Source organism: Oncorhynchus mykiss, chromosome 26 (genome assembly GCF_013265735.2).
Source record: "Oncorhynchus mykiss isolate Arlee chromosome 26, USDA_OmykA_1.1, whole genome shotgun sequence".
NCBI classification, from domain to species: Eukaryota; Metazoa; Chordata; class Actinopteri; order Salmoniformes; family Salmonidae; genus Oncorhynchus; species Oncorhynchus mykiss.
The window spans coordinates 43,772,750-43,794,850 of NC_048590.1; the positions used below are offsets into that span (position 1 = coordinate 43,772,750).

Consider the following 22,101-nt stretch of genomic DNA (forward strand, 5'->3'; position numbering starts at 1 on the left):
TGCAAGCTATATATTAGTGTTTTACAAATGTTAGAATTTTCCAACTTTGACATTACAGAGTATTTTGTGTAGATTGCTGACCAAAAATGACAATTAAATACATTTATCGCACCTTGTAACACCGCCTAGTATATAGGTCCTGGATGTCAGGAAGCTTGGCCCCAGTGATATACTGGGCCGTACACACTACTCTCTGTAGCGCCTTACGTAGATGCCGAGCAGTTGCCATACCAGGCGGTGATGCAACCGGTCAGGATGCTCTCGATGGTGCAGCTGTAGAACTTTTTGAATATCTGAGGACCCATGCCAAATCTTTTCAGTCTCCTGAAGGGGAAAAGGTGTTGTCGTGCCCTCTTCACAACTGTCTTGGTGTGTTTGGACCATGATAGTTTGTTGGTGATGTGGACACCAAGGAACTTGAAGCTCTCAACCCGCTCCACTTCGGCCCTGTCAGTGTTAATGAGGGCTTGTTTGGCCCTCCCTTTGTCTTGCTCACATTGAGGGAGAGATTGTTGTCCTGGCACCACACTGCCAGGTCTCTGACCTACCCCCTATAGGCTGTCTCATCGTTGTGGGTGATCAGGCCTACCACTGTTGTGTCATCAGCAAACTTAATGATGGTGTTGGAGTCGTGCTTGGCCACGCAGTCGTGGCTGAACTAAGCACGCACCCCTGAAGAGTCCCAGTTGGATCTAGTTGCAGAGGGAGGTGTTTAGTCCATGGGTCCCTAGTTTAGTAATGAGCTTTGTGGGCACTATTATGCTGAACGCTTAGCTGTAGTCATTGAACAGCATTCTCGCATAGGTGTTCCTTTTGTCCAAATGGAAGGAAAGAAGAGGTGGTGTTTGCTCGGTTGCATCTAGGACATTGTACATTGAACTCGTCATTATATCTGGTTGGCAAGCATACAAATGGATTGTGTACAGAGTGTATGGTTGATGAAACAGTGAAGCATGTGTTGATGTATTGTTGTAAGTACTGGTATGTGGACGAGAGGGAAAGATTGATGTGTAGGGTTATTGAGGTAGGACAGGGATGGGGGGGTGGGGATGTGAAAGGGATTTGGGGAATGGGGAAGTTTTTATAATAGTTAGTAGGGCTCTTTTTATGTTCTTAATAGTACATGATTAGATAGGAGAGTTAAGTTTCACGTAATGTTTGTTAATTATTCATTTAGTCTGTAAACTGTGATCGACTACACACTCCAGTACAGTAGGTGGCGACATGCCCCTCTAACACTTGTTTGCAGACCGTCATAATATTATGGAAGAAAATAAGCAGAAGAAGAAGATAAGCATAAGTGAAAGGGAAAGTATCAGCTGCGTGAGGCTACTGCAAGAGTAGTGGACATTTCTGAATCATGTGCAAACTGTCTGTCTTTTTGATTGTTCTTTCCTTTTACACCATTGTCAACGCAGGTAAGATGGATTATCTACTTTCTCTCAACTCATTGATAGATTTGTTATGTTATACTATGTTAAACCAAGAGTTTGGGACTACAGGTTATATCTGCATTTTTGTAAAAATGTGATCCGGTTCAGGAAACTGGAGAGCATTTTTTGGCAGAAATGCCTTCTCGAACATGTGAACTTTCATGTGCCTTGATAACAAACTTGTATGCCATCTGTAAATACGAATAAAATTGTTAAATTACGAGCCTTGTTGGTTAAGTCACAGAAAAAGGCAGCAACTTTCCCGCTAGCCATGATTGGCTGTGATAATGAGTGGGTTGGACATGTCGAGAGAGGAGTTCGGATTGATCTGCCATATTCAAGGCTTCTGCCTATTTGAACTCGGTCAGTTTGTGTTGGTAATCCTGTCGAATGCAACTTTTTAAAAATGTATGGTGTAGTGGAGCTGCATAAGTGTTGGTCTCCACTTTCTGGAGGATCAAGTCTTGAAATCAGTGGAATTAGAGTGTGATAGGTAAAGAGATGGAGAAAACACCTGTCTCCGGATTACATCTTCAAACTAAGGGCAACTGTGGTATGGCATTCCTGACAGGGAGACGCGTCCATCATTCATGATGATGTATGCAGGTAAGATAGTCTAGCGTTAGCTAGCTACATTTTCAGATATTATATGTGTCCAATTTTGACAGAAAGTGGTAGTTAGCTGGCTCCCTAGCCGACATGATTTGTTTCCCAGAGCCATTTGCTTTTCTAGTTAGAGCCTAATGTTAGGCATTGTTGGCACTTTGTTCATTGTTGTTTAACTAGCTACCGTTAGCTGGCTGGCGAGTTAGCTAACGTTACGTGACTTGTGTACAACACCCGTTGAATATGGCCGGTGTCAGTAAACGTGACGCGTAATGAAATTGTTGCCAGCAGAGCTGGTTAGGCTGTTTTCATGTTATCCAGAGGTAAACAAATAGTCGGCCAGAGCATCAGCTGTGCGCTCCGAGAGCGAAACGAGATAGGTGGGTCTTACAAGTTGATCAACTTTCAAAGCAGAATTACTTTCCTATTGTTCCTCAAATGCAGTGTATGATATGCCATTTTGTAGCTCTGAGTCTCTACTTTTATCCAATGTAATGAAAGAAATAAAATAAAAACATTTCACAATTTGCTACATAAGACCAAATCCAGGTGGTGAGTCACAAATGTAGTTATTGACATAGCATTGCTCTGTTCAATATTCTCTACTTAGATAGTACTCTAAATGCCCCAATTCATATTGTTCAGTTGAAAAGAGTACAAGATCATAATTGCTGACACCAGGCATCTGCACAGATAGGGCTCTACCAGAGCACATGCCCCTTTCCCTTCCTGTCTCAAGTGTCCTGCCCTTTTGGGTGGCGGCATAATATTTATATTATTTATATATTTACATATATTTGTAGAAATGTTTCATCATTGTTGTTCGGACCCTCTGTCCGCAAGTCGTCAAGTTTATACCCCCTCACCCCCTACCCCTTCCATTGGTTGCACCTGTTGATATGCCCTGTATAGAGCTTGATAACACTTGATTTAGCCTACACATTATCAATATTCAGTCTGATTGGTTGATACTAATCACAATCAGTGTAAAATAGAGTTTTTGATTTACATCAATGATCAGCTGATAGCCCAACCTCTTTTCCCAATGTCAATCATGTCTTTTGGAGGCACTAACTAGCTTGCTTACAATTTCTGATGGTGAGTGAGTGTTGTTTTTTACATTTTGAACACTGATCCCCCTGACAAGTCTGTGCACGGCCCTGCCTGGCACCATGCAAACCAATGAGTGTTTAGAACCTTACAGCCTGTTATCTCAAAATCATATTTCTGCAGATAAAACCTTATTGTCCCAAGCTCTCAATGTCCATAACTGTGGAAAATATCACTCCTCTTTCAGATCCAGGATCACATTCTCTGTGGGCACTTGCAACATACATCATCGGAGAGACGCCTTTCCCTGAGTTTACGGTTGTGGTGATGTTGGATGATGTTCAAGTGGGTTACTATGACTCCAACATGAAACACTTAATCTACAGTGGACTTCCAACTTACAAAATACGTGATGACGAAGCTCAGGACGGAGCTTATGTATTTGGAATTATATACCAGAGCATTAAAGAGAGATCCTTTCAGCTAAAGCACCACTTAAATCTCACAAGAGGTGTTCAAGTTCAGCAAAGAATAGCTGGCTGTGAGATGTTGAACAACGGTGAACTGATGATCATGTCAAAGAATACTTTCAATGCAGTTTTTGTAGATCATGAAATATATTACAACATGACACATTTTACATACAATTCTGGGAAACTACTACCAGAATGGGATGCGATGAGGAGAGAATATCTTAAAACACTTTTTGGGAACGTTTTACTTCCCATTTGCATCAGAACACTGAAGACAATCCTGAAGAGGGAGAAGAACGTTGTGATGCGTAAAGTTCCTCCCAGACTCAGGTTGATAAAGAAAGAGGTTTCTGGAGGGTTTCAGGTGAGCTGCCTGGCGTTTGGTTTCTACCCCCGCCACATCAACCTGACCCTGCTGAGAGACGGCCAGCCAGTGGCAGAACAGGAGCTGACAGGGGGGGAGGTTCTGCCTAGTGGAGACGGGACCTACCAGCTGAGGAAGCGTCTGGAGGTCAGTACTGAGGAGCTAAAGAAGAGACACAACTACACCTGTACTGCCTCTCACCTCAGTCTGGACAACAAGCTGGATGTCAGTTGGGAGTCTGGGGCAGAGAGAGTTCACCTATCCACCCTCTCAGCTCTACTGGTGATGCTGCTGGTTGTTATTCTATTGGGCATTTTCATTTGTGTCAAAAGGAGGAGACGCAGCGCATCACAGGCATTGGTCACAACTTGCAAACGTTGATGCAAAAGTGGCGGAGGAAATGAACCATTCTTCAGATTCTGCAACATAAAGGGACATGTCATAATTTACTGGGTGGATGGAGGGGGTCCCAAAGGGAGGGTTGTCAAACTTCTTATTTTTTGCTTTGGGGAGTTTTTTTTATTGGGCACAGGGGAGTATGCTCTATCTGGTAAGAAACAATGAAAGAAGCGCCAGTAAACTAATTTTGTGTGGACTGTGCACTGTATTACTCTATTGTATGGACTAGAATTACGCACCTTTTTCAAACCATGAACCTAGGAGAGAACATGCATTAACATTCAGCCAACAAGAGCTTGCATCAATCCAGCTTCCAACAATGTATTACAGTTTTTTCCAACTGCTTACAGAGTGTGTGTTTTCAAAACTGTATCCTTTTTATCAAAACTCTACACACAATTCCCAAAACTGCACACACAAAATGCAAAATGCCATAAACACATGTCAGAATGAAGCATTTGCATCAAATGGCAAACACTGCTTTCATAATAGTACATTTTTGGATATACCATGTAAACACTGTTGTTCTAAATCTAAAGCTCTTTGGTCTTTCATAGGCTTATATCTACATTTCAATACAATGTTCTACAGTGAAAGTAATCTGCTGAGAGGGGTAACAAGTACACTGTAAACACCAATGCAATGTAGAAACAGAAAATATTTATTAGGCCAAACATTACTGTTGTTAACAGTAGCAAACAACAAAACCATAAACATATGTAAACCAAAAGTATATTCTTTAGAATACAGTAAAGAACACAATTGTGTGTGTGGCGTCCCAAGGGGGCAGTACATGAATTGGTAGGGGGGAGGGGGGGCAGTACATGAATTGGTAGGGGGGAGGGGGGGCAGTCACCAGTGCTAAGCTACGCTTCAGCTCTTCTCCGGCCTGAGTCTGGCCACGATACTTCGTCCACATCACAAGATAGGTTTTTGTCTTGCCAAACATCGAGGGAAGAATCTCCTAGCATGGCGTATCCAACCTTGGACAGAGGCAACCTCTATGTCCCCACATAGACCATATTTATAATTGCAGTCTCTTGTACATCTGTTAACAAGCGTCCTCGTCCTCCATGATGTCTTTGCCTTTCCACTCTGTACAGAATTCAAACCCAGTATGTGTTCAGCATAGGAACTGTAAACAATGTACAAAAAAATTTAGTACAGCATGATAACCAACCTCATTCATTCAATGCAGTGCAGTAAATGGATGGCTTAGAGTTACAAATGTTTATGCAATACTATGAAGTCATACGTACTTTACAGTACATTACTGTAATGCTAAAATAGTCATTAGATAGTTGCATACCTGTTCTCATTTCTGAAGGTTTGAATTATGGACGCCACTGTAAATCGACTCAAATTGGACTGGACTCTCAGTCCAGCCTCTCTCATGGTCAAACCGTGGTTGATCACATGATCAACAAAATTTTGCCCTAATCTAATTAGAGATGCCTCTCCTTCCTTCTCTTCTTTGCCCTCGTCCTCTTCCTCTTCCTCTCCCTCCTACTCCTCTTGCTCTCTGTCCATTGTTGGCATCCATTGTTCAAAACAGGTAATCTGACCTTTGACCTATTTATAGGCCTATACTACAGTAAAGCAGTGATTGGTTAGTGATCAGTTAAGCTATTAGTGTTTGCACATGTGAGGAGTGTGTGTGTGACCTGGTGAATAAGTGTAGCATTTTGATTGGTTGTGTTTGGAAAAGGAAAGCAAGTCACTTCCTGTTAGATTTTTGTGTTTTAGGTTGAGAATTGTGTGTAGTATTTTGAAAAAAGTGTTTTATGCAATTGACAACTGAGTCAAAGGCTGAGAAATAGCTTATGGTTTTTCACATTTGGTGTGTAGTTTTGCACTTTGAGTGAGAGGTTTCAAAAATTGTGTGACATGAAAAGATTTTGTGTGTAAGCAGTTGGAAAAAACTGTAGTATAAGAAATGCTAAGCATGAATTATTCCAGCAAGCTATTCTAGTCAAGGTTTTCCTGGGAGTCCAAGAGCTAAGGAGCTTTTGAAGTGGAGGGGCCAATGGAGTGCATGGTGCGTAATGCGCAAGAAACAGGCTATAAGTTGGAACCTTATGCTTAGGCCATCATTCATCAGCTACATGGTTGTTCTATGGTTATTTTGCATTCAACCTCCCACAATGTTCTGGGAATGGTGCAGGATACCCAGCTAGCACATAACGTTCTGAGAACCATATGTTTCTTAGATGGGAATTTCAGTATTTCAGCATAAGGTTTTCTACTGGTTTCCTCGTGGTTCTATTTAAAGTCATGTTCTCAGAACGTTTAGACAACATTAGGAAGCAATGTTTTTCTGTGGGAATTTCAATACTTCAGCATAATATTTTCTGCAGGTTTCCTCATGGTTCTATTTAAAGTCATGATGTTCAAAGGACATTCCAAGAATGTTATTTAAAAACGAATTCTGTTCTCAGCGTCAAGAAAACTCTCTCTATCCTCTATCTTGTTAATTTTAAGTGTGTTCAGGTATCTGAGCGTTAAGCATTCATCATTAGTCCAGATTTGCATTTGTACACAGTATTTTATATGCTGGTTTAGCTTCCTGGGCCTGTATCCACAAAACGTTTCAGAGAGGAACATTGGTGGTATGTGCTGACAATAGACATTTTACTCTTCAGTCTTAAGAGTCACTCCTAACTGACAGATTTAGGACGCCACATGAGCTGTCCTAACCACTGAAGAGTTACCAGCAGGTGTCTTGATGACAGAACAATGCAGTGAGTCAGTGGTTCCTTCATCACATGCAACTGCATTTGAGTTGTTAAAAGAATGTTTTGATATTTCATCAATCAATTATTTCATCAATAATCTAGACCTACATGTAACAGTATGAGTATCTCTTGCACTTATGACAATTACACAAGGCATAATATGCCTAATACTTATAACCACTAGGCTAATAAATAAACACGTTTTTCATTTGATTATTTAATTACCTACATGTTATTTCAAATTATACATTTTGAACCCTAATATCACGTTGTTCAAAAAATATCTCTAAATTGGGCATACCTATACATTGTGCAATGGAAGGCATCTATAGTGCTTATGTTAACTTTGATAGTGTTAAATGAAAATGATAGACCTTTCAAAACGTTGTATGCAACATCGTAGGCAAGTGACTTGATGCCTACTATGCTATAGTGATTTAAAGTTAAACGGGAGTGACGACAAGTGTGTTGATAACAGCAATGTTGTGAAAATTCTGCTTTTAACAACCATCAAAATGTGATAAATAAAGGTTATGCCAACAATAAAAAAAATGTGTTTCATGTACATTCTGTAGTGATACATCATCATGATTGGTTATTCCTCATAATTTGCACCACAAATTTGCAGTTGCTACATACGCATTTTTGGACTTGCAAAATAATGAAATGTACCGATTTGATTCTGGAAGAATATAATTTATAAATGCCTCATGAGCTTAGTCCAACTGTCATACCCCATCAGAACCCCAAATACATAATCTTGTTTTACTCCAATCCCAGCTAGCACATAACGTTCTGTGCATACAACCTTCCCACAGCATTCTGGGAATGGTGCATGATAGTTGCTTGGCGTTGGAACATTCTCAGCACATTTAAGGAACATAAAAATATTATCAACATTATCTTGATTTTTCATTACTTCAACATAACATTTCCTAAACGTTCACACATGGTTACATTTAATTACATTTTTGGTAGAAACATTCTCCAACTGGTTTGACATTGGGAATGTTGTAAAATAGTTCCATGAACATTAAACAACTTTCTTCTGTGGGAATTTCAGCACTTCAGCATAAAGTTTCCTACAGGTTTACTCATGGTTCTATTTAAAGTCATGTTGTCAAAGTGCTTTGCTCAGGCAGATAATTAGGCCGTTGGACAGAAAATTAATCTGCAAGTAGTTCGGGGGACAGCTCTTGGTTTTGGTCAGAGGGTTCAGTAGGGATGGGCTATAGAGGCCCCCAAAGAGATATCCTGAGAACTCTGGGGTCACCTCATTGGTGGAGCACCAATAGCTGTCAATGCGAGTGGAGCGGACATGGAAGAAGTCTACACACACTCTGTCGCAGCTTTTATCGCAAAACATCCCCAAAAAACAGTTACACTCATTGCAAATGTCGTACCACTCAATCTTGTTATAGTACTGATGTAATACCTCACCACGCAACAGAGTGGGTGTGTGGGGATCACGACATTAGTAAGAGCCGATGTCGGGGTTCTTCTGAGCCAGGTTCTGGCAGATTGGGTCGGACCCTCGCAGCAGTTGTCTTCCACATTGGCTTGGAAGTTGAAGTTCGTGGAGTCTGGGTTGACGCAGCCGGGCAGGTGTTGATGGTATAATGGCGATGTATGGCTTCACTCACAAACAGGGACAGTTTACCTACTGTTGGTTCAGGAGGATCAGGCAAGGTCAACCAGTAGAGGAAGTAGTGCAGTGCTACTACTAGTCGATGCCTACCAGGCTGTTCATGGTGCTCTCCTGCTATTTCTGCAGAGTGATGCCCGGGTAGAAGGGTGCCCCACCATAAAGTAGGTGATGTTGCCCTGATAACTGAGTGAGTCAGATGTCTCTTGTGCAGCCTTGCTGTCAATGTCAAACTTGAGTTTATCAAAGAAGTTTAGACCTGCCAATGCCTTGACAGAGAACTTGTCTGTTGTGGACACGTAATTGGCACTGAGATAGTGCAAGAGGACTAAGGAGGCACCTGCATCGATGCTGGTTATCACATGGTTGCCATAGCCAAGCACCATCTTCTCAGATAAATGAACTGCCTTATTTTCTATTGCATCTGCGATCTCCTCAGCCTGGTGGACAAAGCGGCCATCCAGAGTGAAGTCAGGCTGAGCTTGTACAGTGTAGAGGAAATTGTGCACCTGGGGGGGAAAGGAGAGGAATTCCTCTTTGGCTTGGTGTCATTAGTTGCTGGGGAAGCCGATACTAAGGCATGGTACAACAGCGCACTAAAATCATATTCAAAAGGCTAAATAAACTACAAACTGAGTATGCCGAAACCCCAATTATATTTAAAGGCATATTATATAGAAATTGCTCCGCTATTATTTGGTTGCTAAAATTCTAAAATGTCAGCCTCATTTCAGTTTATGTACAAAACAAGCAATGTTTAGTGTAGAGAATCATTGTACAATTTAAACCACTTAGAAATATATTTTCAACAAGCAAAAACAAAACTTAAGTAGGGGAAGCGCAGGTAGAACAGAAATAGTGCACATAGAACAGATCTACCACTTGCTTTCAATCAGAATGGCAAATCTACAACTAACATTTATTTTGGAATTCAGGTCACACACAAAGCTACATAATGCAGCTTATAAATACTGTAGATATAAACTAAATAGGTTTAACTATATATCTACCTAAAACATATTTTTAATAGACACAACTATTGGTTGATCTGAGTCCACCTTGTCAATCCCCCATTTCACTATGTTCTCCCCGGGTCCCCAAGGTAGCAGCCTACTGGCACCTCTCTGATTCAGTGGGGCTGGGTTAAAAGTAGAAGTCAAGTTTTGGTTGGACCTTGTGTACAATTGATGATGAAATAAATGTAAATGTATATATTTTCTGACAGCACTAATTCAACAATTTATACTGTATTTCTACATATGCTTGAATGTGATGCACATTTTAAGTCTGACTCTCAATCTTCAGGAGAAACTCATCTGCACACGAGTAGTGACAGAACTGCTGGCAGGCTTGGACATGCTGGCTCTTCTATAAGGAAAATCCCTGGAGGTGTCTTAGTCTGCCTCCCAAATGTCACCCTACTTCCTATTTAGTGCACTACTTTTAACAAGGGCCCCTATATTCCCTATTTTCTTTATTCTCAGTCGTCTGTAAACTACTGGTTTCTGATGAACACAAACGTTCCTGTGAAATGACAAGGAGAAACATTCTCATAAAAGTCACGTTTACAGATTGTTAAATGAATCTGCAAGTTTTGCAAATTTCAACTAAAAACATATAAATATAATCTAGTTATTTTTATTTATCCTGCAAAACAAGACTGCTTAGACTGGATTACAGTACCATGTGGCAGACATCATTGTTTTATGTTTTCCAATCAGCTCTGCATTGATTAGCCCACACAGTCTTAGCAGGATAAATCCACTATTATGATATTCTATTTGCTTCACACAACCACAACAATGACAACAAGCAGCATCCTCTATCCAAAGCTCCCAACACTATTTTATGTATGCACTATCTATGCAAGATGCACATTCATAAGCTAGAAACCGTACATCTTTTCAACCATGTGGCATGGAACTGTCAGATCAAAATTATGCTTTGCAAAATGAACATTCTTACAGGAAAGAGTTCACATCAGTCTCTGCTTCTACTCATGAAGGCTTGAATAATAACAGCACAGGAGGTTGGTGGCACCTTAATTGGGGAGGACAGGCTCATGGTAATGGCTGGTGCGAAATAGTGCAATGATATCAAATATATAAAACACCCTGTATTTTTCATAGTCTTCACTGCTGCTCTTCTTACTCAGAGATGAGTCCAAGTAGACAATCTAGAATTGAGACCCTCGGGTCATTGCAGTTCATCCGACCATTCCTAGCAGCATTTCCAGTAGCATTTGCAGCAGCAGTCCCAATCCCAGCCACTGGGCACAATCAGTTCCAGCTAAGGCATGGTTCAACAGAGAAGATCAGTTCACGCCAGTTATTTAAAGATGAAATCTGTGATATTTACAGCCATTTTTTGTCATTTGAACATTTATGTATAGTATACCATTGATTTGAATAACATACTATCGATCTGTTTGTTGTCTTGCAAGTTAAATTGAAAAAGTTATGGATTTCCTTCCTTTCAAATGAAGGATTGGGCCTTTAATAGAGGTATGAGAATACAATGTTCCCTACAAAGCTTTCAAAGAAACTCATCGCCCTCTAAAGTCTATTCCCAGAATGATCTCTTTTAATGAATGAATGATTCATGCTGTTGTCACCTGACGTCAACAGATCTGGCTTTTCCTCCACTGGTCTACTTGTGCTGTGATGGAGTGAGGTGGTGATAGGAGTCAACAGTCATTAGCTGTGATGAAGTACCATGGAAACAGCTGGGAAAATATACAGGTTAAATATAGACTAACCTCGATGTAGGTGTGCACACACACAAACAATTGTAGCACAAACGCATGTACGCACGCACGCACTTACACACACACACACAAACACAAGCAGACTATATAGGCTTACTTTATTGAGTTAGGTGTCCTTTTTCAAACTCTTCCTGACCCAGTATGTAGTACCTACATGTTTCAAGCAGACCACCAAAGTCCCTGTGCCCAAGAATGGCAAGGTAACCTAAATGACTTTCGCTCCATAGCACTTGCATATGTAGCAATGAAATTATTTTAAAGGCTGGTCATGGCTCATACCAACACCATCATCCCAGACACCCTGGACCCACTTCAATTTGTATACCGCCCCAACAGATCCACAGATGATGAAATCTCTGTTGCAGTCCGTACTGCGCTTTCCCACTTGGGCATAAGGAACACCTACGTGAGAATGCTGTTCATTGACTACAGTTCAGCGTTCAAAACCATAGTACTCTCTAAACTCATCACTAAGCTAAGGACCCTGAGACTGAATACCTCCCTCTGCAACTGGATCCTTAACTTCCTGACAGGACGCCCCCAGGGGGTGAGGGTAGGCAACAACACATTCACCACAGTAACCCTTAACACCGGGCCCCTCAGGGGTGTATGCTTAGTGCCCTCCTGTATGTCCTGTTCAACCACGACTCCTAACACCATCATTAAGTTTGCCGACGACATGAGGGTGGTAGACCTGATCACCGCCAACGATGATTCAGCGTATAGGGAGCAGGTCAAAGAACTGGCAGTGTGGTGCCAGGACAACATCTCCCTCAACGTCAGCAAGACAAAGGAGCTGATCGTGGACTACAGGAAGCAGAGAGTCGAGCACGCCCCCATTCACATTGACAGGAGCAGGTTGAAAGCTTCAAGTTCCTTGGTGTCCACATCACTAAGGATCCATCATGGTCCAAACACACAAACTCAGTTGTAAAGACTGTCATGGGTCGTCAGATCCTCAAAAAGTTCAACAACTGAACCATTGAGAGTATCTTGACTGGCTGCATCACCCTGTTTGGGATAGGCGTCCCACTAGAGGGACTGGAGGATGCGCAATTCAAATAAATACTCATACAAATTATGGATATTAAACATTTAGGTACATATAAGTGTCTTATATCAGCTGAAAGCTTAAATTCTTTTTAATCTAACTTCACTGTCCGATTTACAGTAGCTATTACAGCGAAAACATGCCATGCGATTGTTTGAGGACGGCGCCTCACATCAAAATATTTTTCCACCGGTACAGGTTTCATACAATCACAAATAACGATTAAATATTCACGTACTTAAAAAAAATCCCGTAAACTTTGTTTCAACAAGTCAAAATACATTTCTATTTACTCTTCAGACACCCTAAAATGTAATCAAACTATAATATTTATTTCGGGAAAGAAGTATGTTCAATAGGAAACCGATTGTAGCAGGTGTGTCCTGTCTTCTTGGCACGCGCAAACATGAATTTCCAAGACTTTGTCCCTGTACTAAAACTGCTATTTCTTATTGGTTTTTGAAGTTACAAGCCTGAAACCTTGAACATAGACTGCTGACACCCTGTGGAAGCCATGGGAATTAATTTTCAATATGACCTTTTACTTGCCTTTCTAAGAGGATGGTCTCTTTTGATTTTCTTCTACCATATCTATTGTTATTCTCCTACATTATTTTAACATTTCCACAAACCCCAGTGTTTTCTTTCCAATGGTACCAGTTATATGCATATCCTGGCTTCAGGGCCTGAGCTACAGGCAGTTTACTTTGGGCACGTCATTCAGGCGGAAATTGAGAAAAAAGGGGCCTATCCCTAAGAAATATATATATATTATGGCAACTGCTTGGCATCTGACCGCAAAGTGCTACATAGGGTAGTACGTACGGCCCAGTACATCACTGGGGCAATGCTCCCTGCCATCCAGGATCTCTATAGCAGACAGTTTCAGATGAAGGCCCTAAAATTGCCAGCCACCCAAGTCATAGACTGTTCTCTCTGCTACTGCATGTCAAGTGGTACCGATGCACCAAGTCTGGAACCAACAGGACTCTGAACAGCTTCTACCCTCAAGCCATAAGACCCTTTTTGCACAATATTCTTTTGACTCATCACATATGCTGCTGCTACTGTTTATTATCTGTCCCTTTATAGTTTTATATAAATACCTATTACCCCTGCACATCAACTCAGTACTGGTACCTTTTGTATATAGCCAAGTTATTACCTCATATCCCTGCACATCAACTCAGTACTGGTACCTCTTGTATATAGCCAAGTTATTACCTCATACCCCTGCACAACAACTCAGTACTGGTACCTTTTGTATATAGCCAAGTTATTACCTCATATCCCTGCACATCAACTCAGTACTGGTACCTCTTGTATATAGCCAAGTTATTACCTCATACCCCTGCACATCAACTCAGTACTGGTACCTTTTGTATATAGCCAAGTTATTACCTCATACCCCTGCACATCAACTCAGTACTGGTACCTCTTGTATATAGCCAAGTTATTACCTCATACCCCTGCACAACAACTCAGTACTGGTACCCCTTGTATATAGCCAAGTTATTACCTCATACCCCTGCACATCAACCTAGTACTGGTACCCCTTATATATAGCCAAGTTATTACCTCATACCCCTGCACATCAACTCAGTACTGGTACCTCTTGTATATAGCCAAGTTATTACCTCATACCCCTGCACATCAACTCAGTACTGGTACCTCTTGTATATAGCGAAGTTATTACCTCATACCCCTGCACAACAACTCAGTACTGGTACCTCTTGTATATAGCCAAGTTATTACCTCATACCCCTGCACATCAACCTAGTACTGGTACCCTTTGTATATAGCCAAGTTATTACCTCATACCCCTGCACATCAACCTAGTACTGGTACCCTTTGTATATAGCCAAGTTATTACCTCATACCCCTGCACATCAACCTAGTACTGGTACCCTTTGTATATAGCCAAGTTATTACCTCATACCCCTGCACATCAACCTAGTACTGGTACCCTTTGTATATAGCCAAGTTATTACCTCATACCCTTGTACATCAACCTAGTACTGGTACCCCTTGAACCAATGATACAAGTTATCATTAATCATTGTGTATCTATTATTACTTTCATTATTACACGTTTTACTTTTTACTCAATGCAGGTTAGGAATAAAGAAACATCTGCATTCTGAGGTGGCGTGTTTCTGTACACGGGGAGCAATGTTTTCTATTTGTTGGCTGAGTTCACAGTTCATCAACAGAATGGTCAGGTATTGTACTGTATGTCTATCTCTTTCTCATGTTGTGTTTTAAACATACAGAACAGACATGGTGTGAGTCACAAAAGGCACCCTATTCCCTATTTAGTGCACAACTTTTGACCACAGACCACGGTCAAATGTTATGCTCATTTGGGATACAGACATGGGCTAAGAGAGAGCAAATGTTCTTGTATTCGTATGTCACAAAAGATATGGAGATAATAAATAGTAAAGTAATAAAATAAGTATGATCATTTCTACAGTATCAGGCTACGATAGAAAGATCATCCTTTGAGGGAAACCTTAACCTTTTATTGCAGTGGGCTAAATCAGGGTCACACAGAGTGGTTATTGGTAGTCTTAAACAAATCTACTTTGAAACAAAAGTATACACCTCACTCACATGGTTATGGGCTTAAAAACACACCTAGACCATGTCAGATATAAAGTTGACATTTATTCAATTTTGAGTTTGCATCCCAATATTACACTTTATATACATCACAGAAGACTGAAATATAACCGTTTCACATAGAAACACTGGATTTTCGGTGTAATAATAATAATACATGTTTATTAATTATGAAATTATAAGAAACATTTATAAGATTCCACCCATGTGTAAGGCGTCTAGGTGTAGCAGATAAGGCGTAGTCAGTCGCAGAACACAGAGATGAGTAATTCACATAACTTTACTCAAAGCAACAAATATTCCAAGGAAAAAATTATCAAGCTCACAAATACAGACCAACGAACAAACACACACAAAACCATGGGGGAACCAGAGGGTTGAATAAGGAACATATAATTATGGGAATGGAAACCAGGTGTGTACAATTAAGACAAAACAAATGGAAAATGAAAAGTGGATCGGTGGCAGCTAGAAAACCGGTGACGCCGAACGCCGCCCGAACAAGGAGAGGGACCAACTTCTGGTGGAAGTTGTAATACTACCCCCTTGACACGCGGCTCCAGCAGCGCGCTGACACCGGCCTCGGGGACGACCCGGAGGACGAAGCGCAGGGCGATCCGGGTGGAGACGGTGAAACTCCCGCAGCAATGAAGGGTGCAGGATGTCCTCCACCGGCACCCAGCATCTCTCCTCTGGACCGTACCCCTCCCACTCCATGAGGTACTGAAGGCCTCTCGCCCGACGCCTTGATTCCATGATGGCTCGAACAGCATACGCCGGGGCCCCCTCGATGTCCAGAGGGGGAGGAGGAACCTCCCGCACCTCAGATTCCTGGAGATTCCTGGCCTGAGGAGAGACACATTTAACGAGGGGTTAATACAGTAATCAGGGGGAGCTGTAACCTGTAACAAACCTTGTTCAGTCTCCTCAGGACTTTGAATGGCCCCACAGCTTCCGGCAGGGCAGGCGGAGGGGCAGGTTTCGGGTCGAGAGCCAGACCCGGTCCCCCGGTGCGGACACCGGGGCCTCACTGCGGTGGCGGTCGGCACTCACCTTCTGCCGCCTTATGGCCCGTTGCCGGTGCACATGGGCGGCATCCCAGGTCTCCTCCAAGCGCCTAAACCATTCATCCACCACAGGTGCCTCGATCTGGCTCTGATGCCACGGTGCCAGAACCCGCTGATAACCTAGTACCCACTGGAAGGGAGATAGGTTAGTGGCGGAGTGAGTTTTGGGCCATCTCTGCCCAAGGGATGAAAACGCCCACTCCCCCGGCTGGTCCTGGCAATAGTACCGCAGAAACCTACCCACATCCTGGTTAACTCTTTCCACATGCCCATAACTCTCGGGGTGAAAACCTGAGGTGAGGCTGACCGAGACCCCCAGACGCTCCATGAATGCCCTCCAGACCCTGGACATGAACTGGGGACCCCAATCAGAAACAATGTCCTCAGGCACCCTGTAGTGCCGGAAGACGAGGGTGAACAGGGCCTTCGCAGTCTGTAGGGCCATAGGGTGTCTGGGTAAAGGAAGGAGACGGTAGGACTTAGAAAACCGATCCACAACGACCAGCATTGTGGCGTTTCTCTGTGACAGAGGAAGATCCATCAAGTAATCCACCGACAGGTGTGACCACAGCTGTTGTGGAATGGGTAGGGGTTGTAATTTCCCTCTGGGCAGGAGTCTAGGTGACTTGCACTGAGTGCACACCTAGCAGGAGGAAACATAAACCCTCATGTCCTTAGCCAAGGTGGACCACCAGTACTTCCCAGAGGAGGGTGACGTGTGGGCCCAATAGATCAAACGGTCGCGGACAGCAGACGGAACGTACAGACGCCCAGCTGGACACAACTAACCTCTGCTCTTACCCCAATTCTTAACAACCCAGATTTTGGTTGAGGAATGTTGGATGCTGACTTTAACTTTTGGCTTAATAAGGGCATACGCAGACTAAATGACTAATTTGCTGATAAGATTTTATTGTCATTTGAGCAGATGGTTGAGAAATATCGACTCCCAAAGCAGGACTTTTTCTGCATCCTACAAGTAAGACATTATATTCTGAAGAGCACCACCTTAATTGGTAACCCTGATGTCTGTCATTGAAATAATGCTTTTTTTCCCCACAAAGGAAAATGTCTGTAAGTCTGTTTTATGATGCTTTAAGGTCCCGTTCTGCTGTCAACACACAGATGGTGAAACAAGTGTGGGAGAAATAATTGTCTGTTACTATTGATGAAGAGATGTGGGAGGACATTTGGAGATATGCAAAAACAATATCTATATGTAATCGTACTAGAGCAATCCAATTAAGAATAATACACAGATTGCATATATCCCCAAATCGCAGACATGCATTTAGCCCCACTTCCTCTTCTCCTCCGTGTCTTAAATGTAAAACTGATACAGGCACCTTGTTTAAACACAATGTTTATGGTCATGTACCAAATACAAAGATACTGGTCTGGTGTTCTGCAAGAAATTGAAAAGATCCTAGGGGTTGATCTAGAATTGGACCCAGTTCCTTTACTGTTAGGTCTCCCTAGTAGGCATGTTACTTCTGTGGGTAAAAGGAGGCTTTACAACATCCTTACCTTCGCAGCGAGGAAAAACATCATTTTACAGTGGATTAGTGATAAGGTTCCTTCTATTAAAGATTGGCATAAGATACTATTTGAATGGGTGCCTCTGGAATATCTAACATGTACATTGCATTCTAAAACAGATCAGTTCTACAAAGTATGGGAACCTTTTCCAAATTACCTAGAACCTGAGGTATCAGCTATTACGCTGCAAGGATTCTCTTAGAATGGTGGTGATCTATGTATTTCAGAATTACACTGTATGTTCCATGTGTGGAACCTAACTTCTTGGTTTTAACAGAGCTTTTGTGTTTAATTTCTGTTTGTAAGTTTGTTTAAAATGTATGTATTGAGAGACGCAATGATGGGGATGGGGTGAGAGAAGCGCCGAGCGGGAAGAGAAAAATGGTGTACGTATGTATGGGTGTATGTATGTATTTATGTATGTATGTATGTATGTATGTATGTATGTATGTATGTGTGTATGTATATGTGTATGTATGTGTATGTATGCATACTGTATGTATGTGTGTATGTATGTGTGTGTATGCATATATATATGTATATATATATACACACACACATGCAGGTACAGTGGGGCAAAAAAGTATTTAGTCAGCCACCAATTGTGCAAGTTCTCCCACTTAAAAAGATGAGAGAGGCCTGTAATTTTCATCATAGGTACACGTCAACTATGACAGACAAAATGAGAAAAAAAATCCAGAAAATCACATTCTAGGATTTTTTATGAATTTATTTGCAAATTATGGTGGAAAATAAGTATTTGGTCACCTACAAACAAGCAAGATTTCTGGCTCTCACAGACCTGTACATTTTTCTTTAAGAGGCTCCTCTGTCCTCCACTCGTTACCTGTATTAATGGCACCTGTTTGAACTTGTTATCAGTATAAAAGACACCTGTCCACAACCTCAAACAGTCACACTCCAAACTCCACTATGGCCAAGACCAAAGAGCTGTCAAAGGACACCAGAAACAAAATTGTAGACCTGCACCAGGCTGGGAAGACTGAATCTGCAATCTGCAAGCAGCTTGGTTTGAAGAAATCAACTGTGGGAGCAATTATTAGGAAATGGAAGACCTACAAGACCACTGATAATCTCCCTCGATCTGGGGCTCCACGCAAGATCTCACCCCGTGGGGTCAAAATGATCACAAGAACGGTGAGCAAAAATCCCAGAACCACACGGTGAATGACCTGCAGAGAGCTGGGACCAAAGTAACAAAGCCTACCATCAGCAAGGGCATTGAAGATGAAACGTGGCTGCGTGAAAATGATCCCAAACACACTGCCCGGGCAACGAAGGAGTGGCTTCGTAAGAATCATTTCAAGGTCCTGGAGTGGCCTAGCCAGACTCCAGATCTCAACCCCGTAGAAAATCTTTGGAGGGAGTTGAAAGTCCATGTTGCCCAGCAACAGCCCCAAAACATCACTGCTCTAGAGGAGATCTGCATGGAGGAATGGGCCAAAATACCAGCAACAGTGTGTGAAAACCTTGTGAAGACTTACAGAAAACGTTTGACCTCTGTCATTGCCAACAAAGGGTATATAACAAAGTATTGAGATAAACTTTTGTTATTGACCAAATACTTATTTTCCACCATAATTTGCAAATAAATGTATTAAAAATCCTACAATGTGATTTTCATTTTTTCCCCTCATTTTGTCTGTCATAGTTGAAGTGTACCTATGATGAAAATTACAGGCCTCTCTCATCTTTTTAAGTAGGAGAACTTGCACAATTGGTGGCTGACTAAATACTTTTTTGCCCCACTGTATGTGTAAGTGAGTACTGTTTTTTTTTGCTTTGTCTCTGTTGTTGTATCTCTTAATATGGGTGAAAACTGTGAAATTCCAATAAAAAATACTGTTACAAAAAAAAAAAACAGGAACAATGGGTATCCCTAAACTATGGGCAAATGAACGGTCAATAAAGTTCCCAGTTGTGCCCGAATCTACTAGAGCCTTATGCAGGGAATGAGGGGAAAACTCAGGAAATTCTATAAACACAAACATGTGAGCAACAGGGGGCTCTGGGTGAGTCTGGTGCCTACTCACCTGGGGGTGACACGACAGTGCCCTGCCTGCTGCCTCGACTCCCTGAGGAAGTGGTGGCAGTGCTGGCCACAGATGGTGCAGGGAATGAGCGTTGGCCCACTCCAGAGCCTTCCCAGATAGACAGGAGATGAGGGCGGACACTCTCTCGCGTCCCGAAGGAGCCGGGTGGCCGTTCCAGCATACGCCCCAGGGAGCGAGAGCCGAATCCCACTGGGACCAGGTGAAGGAGGGTTGGACAACAGCGGTGTGGGTTGTTGTGATGATGATGGGGCGCTGGACAACCTCCTCTCTTCCATCGCTTCATTGTTTGCAGCACGCGATCCATGGCTGTGCCGAAACTATGCAACGTAGTCGCTCGCGTGCTGCTGGACCCGCTCTTCAACTTACAAAGGAGGGTTTTGTGCAGCTGCTGACTCCATTTTCAGGTGTGTGTTTCTGTAAGGCGTCTAGGTGTAGCAGGTAAGGCGTAGTCAGGTGCAGGACACAGAGATGAGTAATTCACATAACTTTACTCAAAACAACAAATATTCAAAGGAAAAAGTATCAAGCTCACAAATACAGACCAAGTTACAACGAACAAACACGCACAAAACCATGGGGGAACCAGAGGGTTCTGACCTTCTCCCTATAGGCTGTCTCATCCTCGTCAGAAAACCTAATGATGGTGTTGGAGTCGTGTGTGGCCACACTGTCATGGGTGAACAGGGAGTACAGGACGGGACTAAGCACGCAACCCTGAGGTGCCCACGTGTTGAGGGTAAGCGTGGCAGATGTGTTGTTGCCTATCCTTACCACCTGGGGGTGGCCCGTTGGGAAGTCCAGGATCCAGTTGCAGAGGGAGGTGTTCAGTCCCATGGTTCTTAGTTTAGTGATGAGCTTGTAGGGAACCATGGTGTTGAATGCTGAGCTGTATTCAATGAACAGCATTCTCACAGAAGTGGGAAAGGGCAGTGTGGAGTGCAATAGAGATTGCGTAATCTGTGGATCTGTTGAGGCGGTATGCTAATTGGACTGAGTCCAGAGTTTCTGTGATGATGGTATTGATGTGAGCCATGACCAGCCTTTCAAAGCATTTAATGGCTACAGATATAAGTGCTACTACGGGCCGGTAGTTATTTAGGCAGTTTACTTTGGTGTTCTTGGGCACAGGGACTATGGAGGTCTGCTTGAAACATATATGTATTACACACTGGCTCAGGTAGTGGTTAAAAATGTCAGTGAAGACACCTGCCAGATGGATAGCGCATGCTCTGAGTATGCATCCTGGTAATCTGTCTGGCCCTGCGGCCTTGTGAATGTTAACCTGTTTAAAGGTCTTGCTCACATCGGCTACGGAGACCGTGATCACACAGTCGCCTGGAACAGCTGGTGCTCTCATGCATGGTTCAGTGTTGCTTGCCTCGAAGCGAGCATAGAAGGCATTTAGCTCGTCTGGTAGTATCGCGTCACTGAGCAGCTCGCGGCTGTGTTTCCCTTTGTAATCCTTGATAGTTTGCAAGCCCTGACACAGCCGACAAGTGTCAGAGCCGGTGTAGTAGAATTCAATCTTAGTCCTGTATTGAAGCTTTGCCTGTTTGATGTGTTGTCAGAGGAAGTTCTTATAAGCATCTGGATTAGTGTCCCGCTCCTTGAAGCGGAAACTCTAGCCTTTAGCTCAGTGTGGATGTTGCCTGGAGCAGGCTGTTGGGGAGTAGAAGGAGTATGTGTTTGTGTGTGTGTGTGTGTGTGTGTGTGTGTGTGTGTGTGTGTGTGTGTGTGTGTGTGTGTGTGTGTGTGTGTGTGTGCTTCCAAAGATGTACAGTGAATCCAGCTGCACGGAGCTGGACCCCAGGGACCAGAGAAGTCAAAACAGAAAGCCTTAAACAGACCCTGGAACAGACAGGGGAGACATCTTAATGTCTGAAACAACTGTCTTCTGCTTCACAGCTTGAATTGTAATCCCTGCCATTGTCATTAGCCTGGTACTTATTGTTTTTGCTCCACATTTCCAAGGGTAGAAGTCCAATGTAAGACATTCATCATTGTCATGTTTAGAGATAGACAGACAATGAAAGACACTGATGATACCATTAAAATGGCACCCTATTCCTACATAGTGCAATACTTTGACCAGAACCCTGGGTAGGCAGCAGACAGACAGACCCACCGACAGACCGACAGACTGACCATGTTTAGCTTCACTGCACATGTAACAGATTTGCAAGATATTGACAAAGAGAGGAGAGCTTGTTCAGACTGCGACACTTCTCCTCAGACAGAACTCCATCCTGAAGCCTTAGTGAAACCAGCTGGT

General features: G+C 42.7%; 1 protein-coding gene and 1 pseudogene across 1 annotated transcript; one reads left to right on the forward strand and one right to left on the reverse strand.

Annotated features, from left to right (window-relative positions):
- The first annotated feature begins 1,300 nt into the window (after positions 1-1,300).
- LOC110506879 (major histocompatibility complex class I-related gene protein-like) lies at positions 1,301-4,800 on the forward strand. Its single transcript, XM_021586745.2, has 2 exons — positions 1,301-1,418; positions 3,337-4,800. The coding sequence occupies exons 1-2, from the start codon at positions 1,361-1,363 to the stop codon at positions 4,305-4,307; spliced, it is 1,029 nt and encodes a 342-aa protein (XP_021442420.2). The 5' UTR covers positions 1,301-1,360; the 3' UTR covers positions 4,308-4,800.
- Positions 4,801-8,180: 3,380 nt separating this feature from the next.
- On the reverse strand, positions 8,181-20,104 carry LOC118944426 (annotated as a pseudogene).
- Between the last annotated feature and the right edge of the window lie 1,997 nt (positions 20,105-22,101).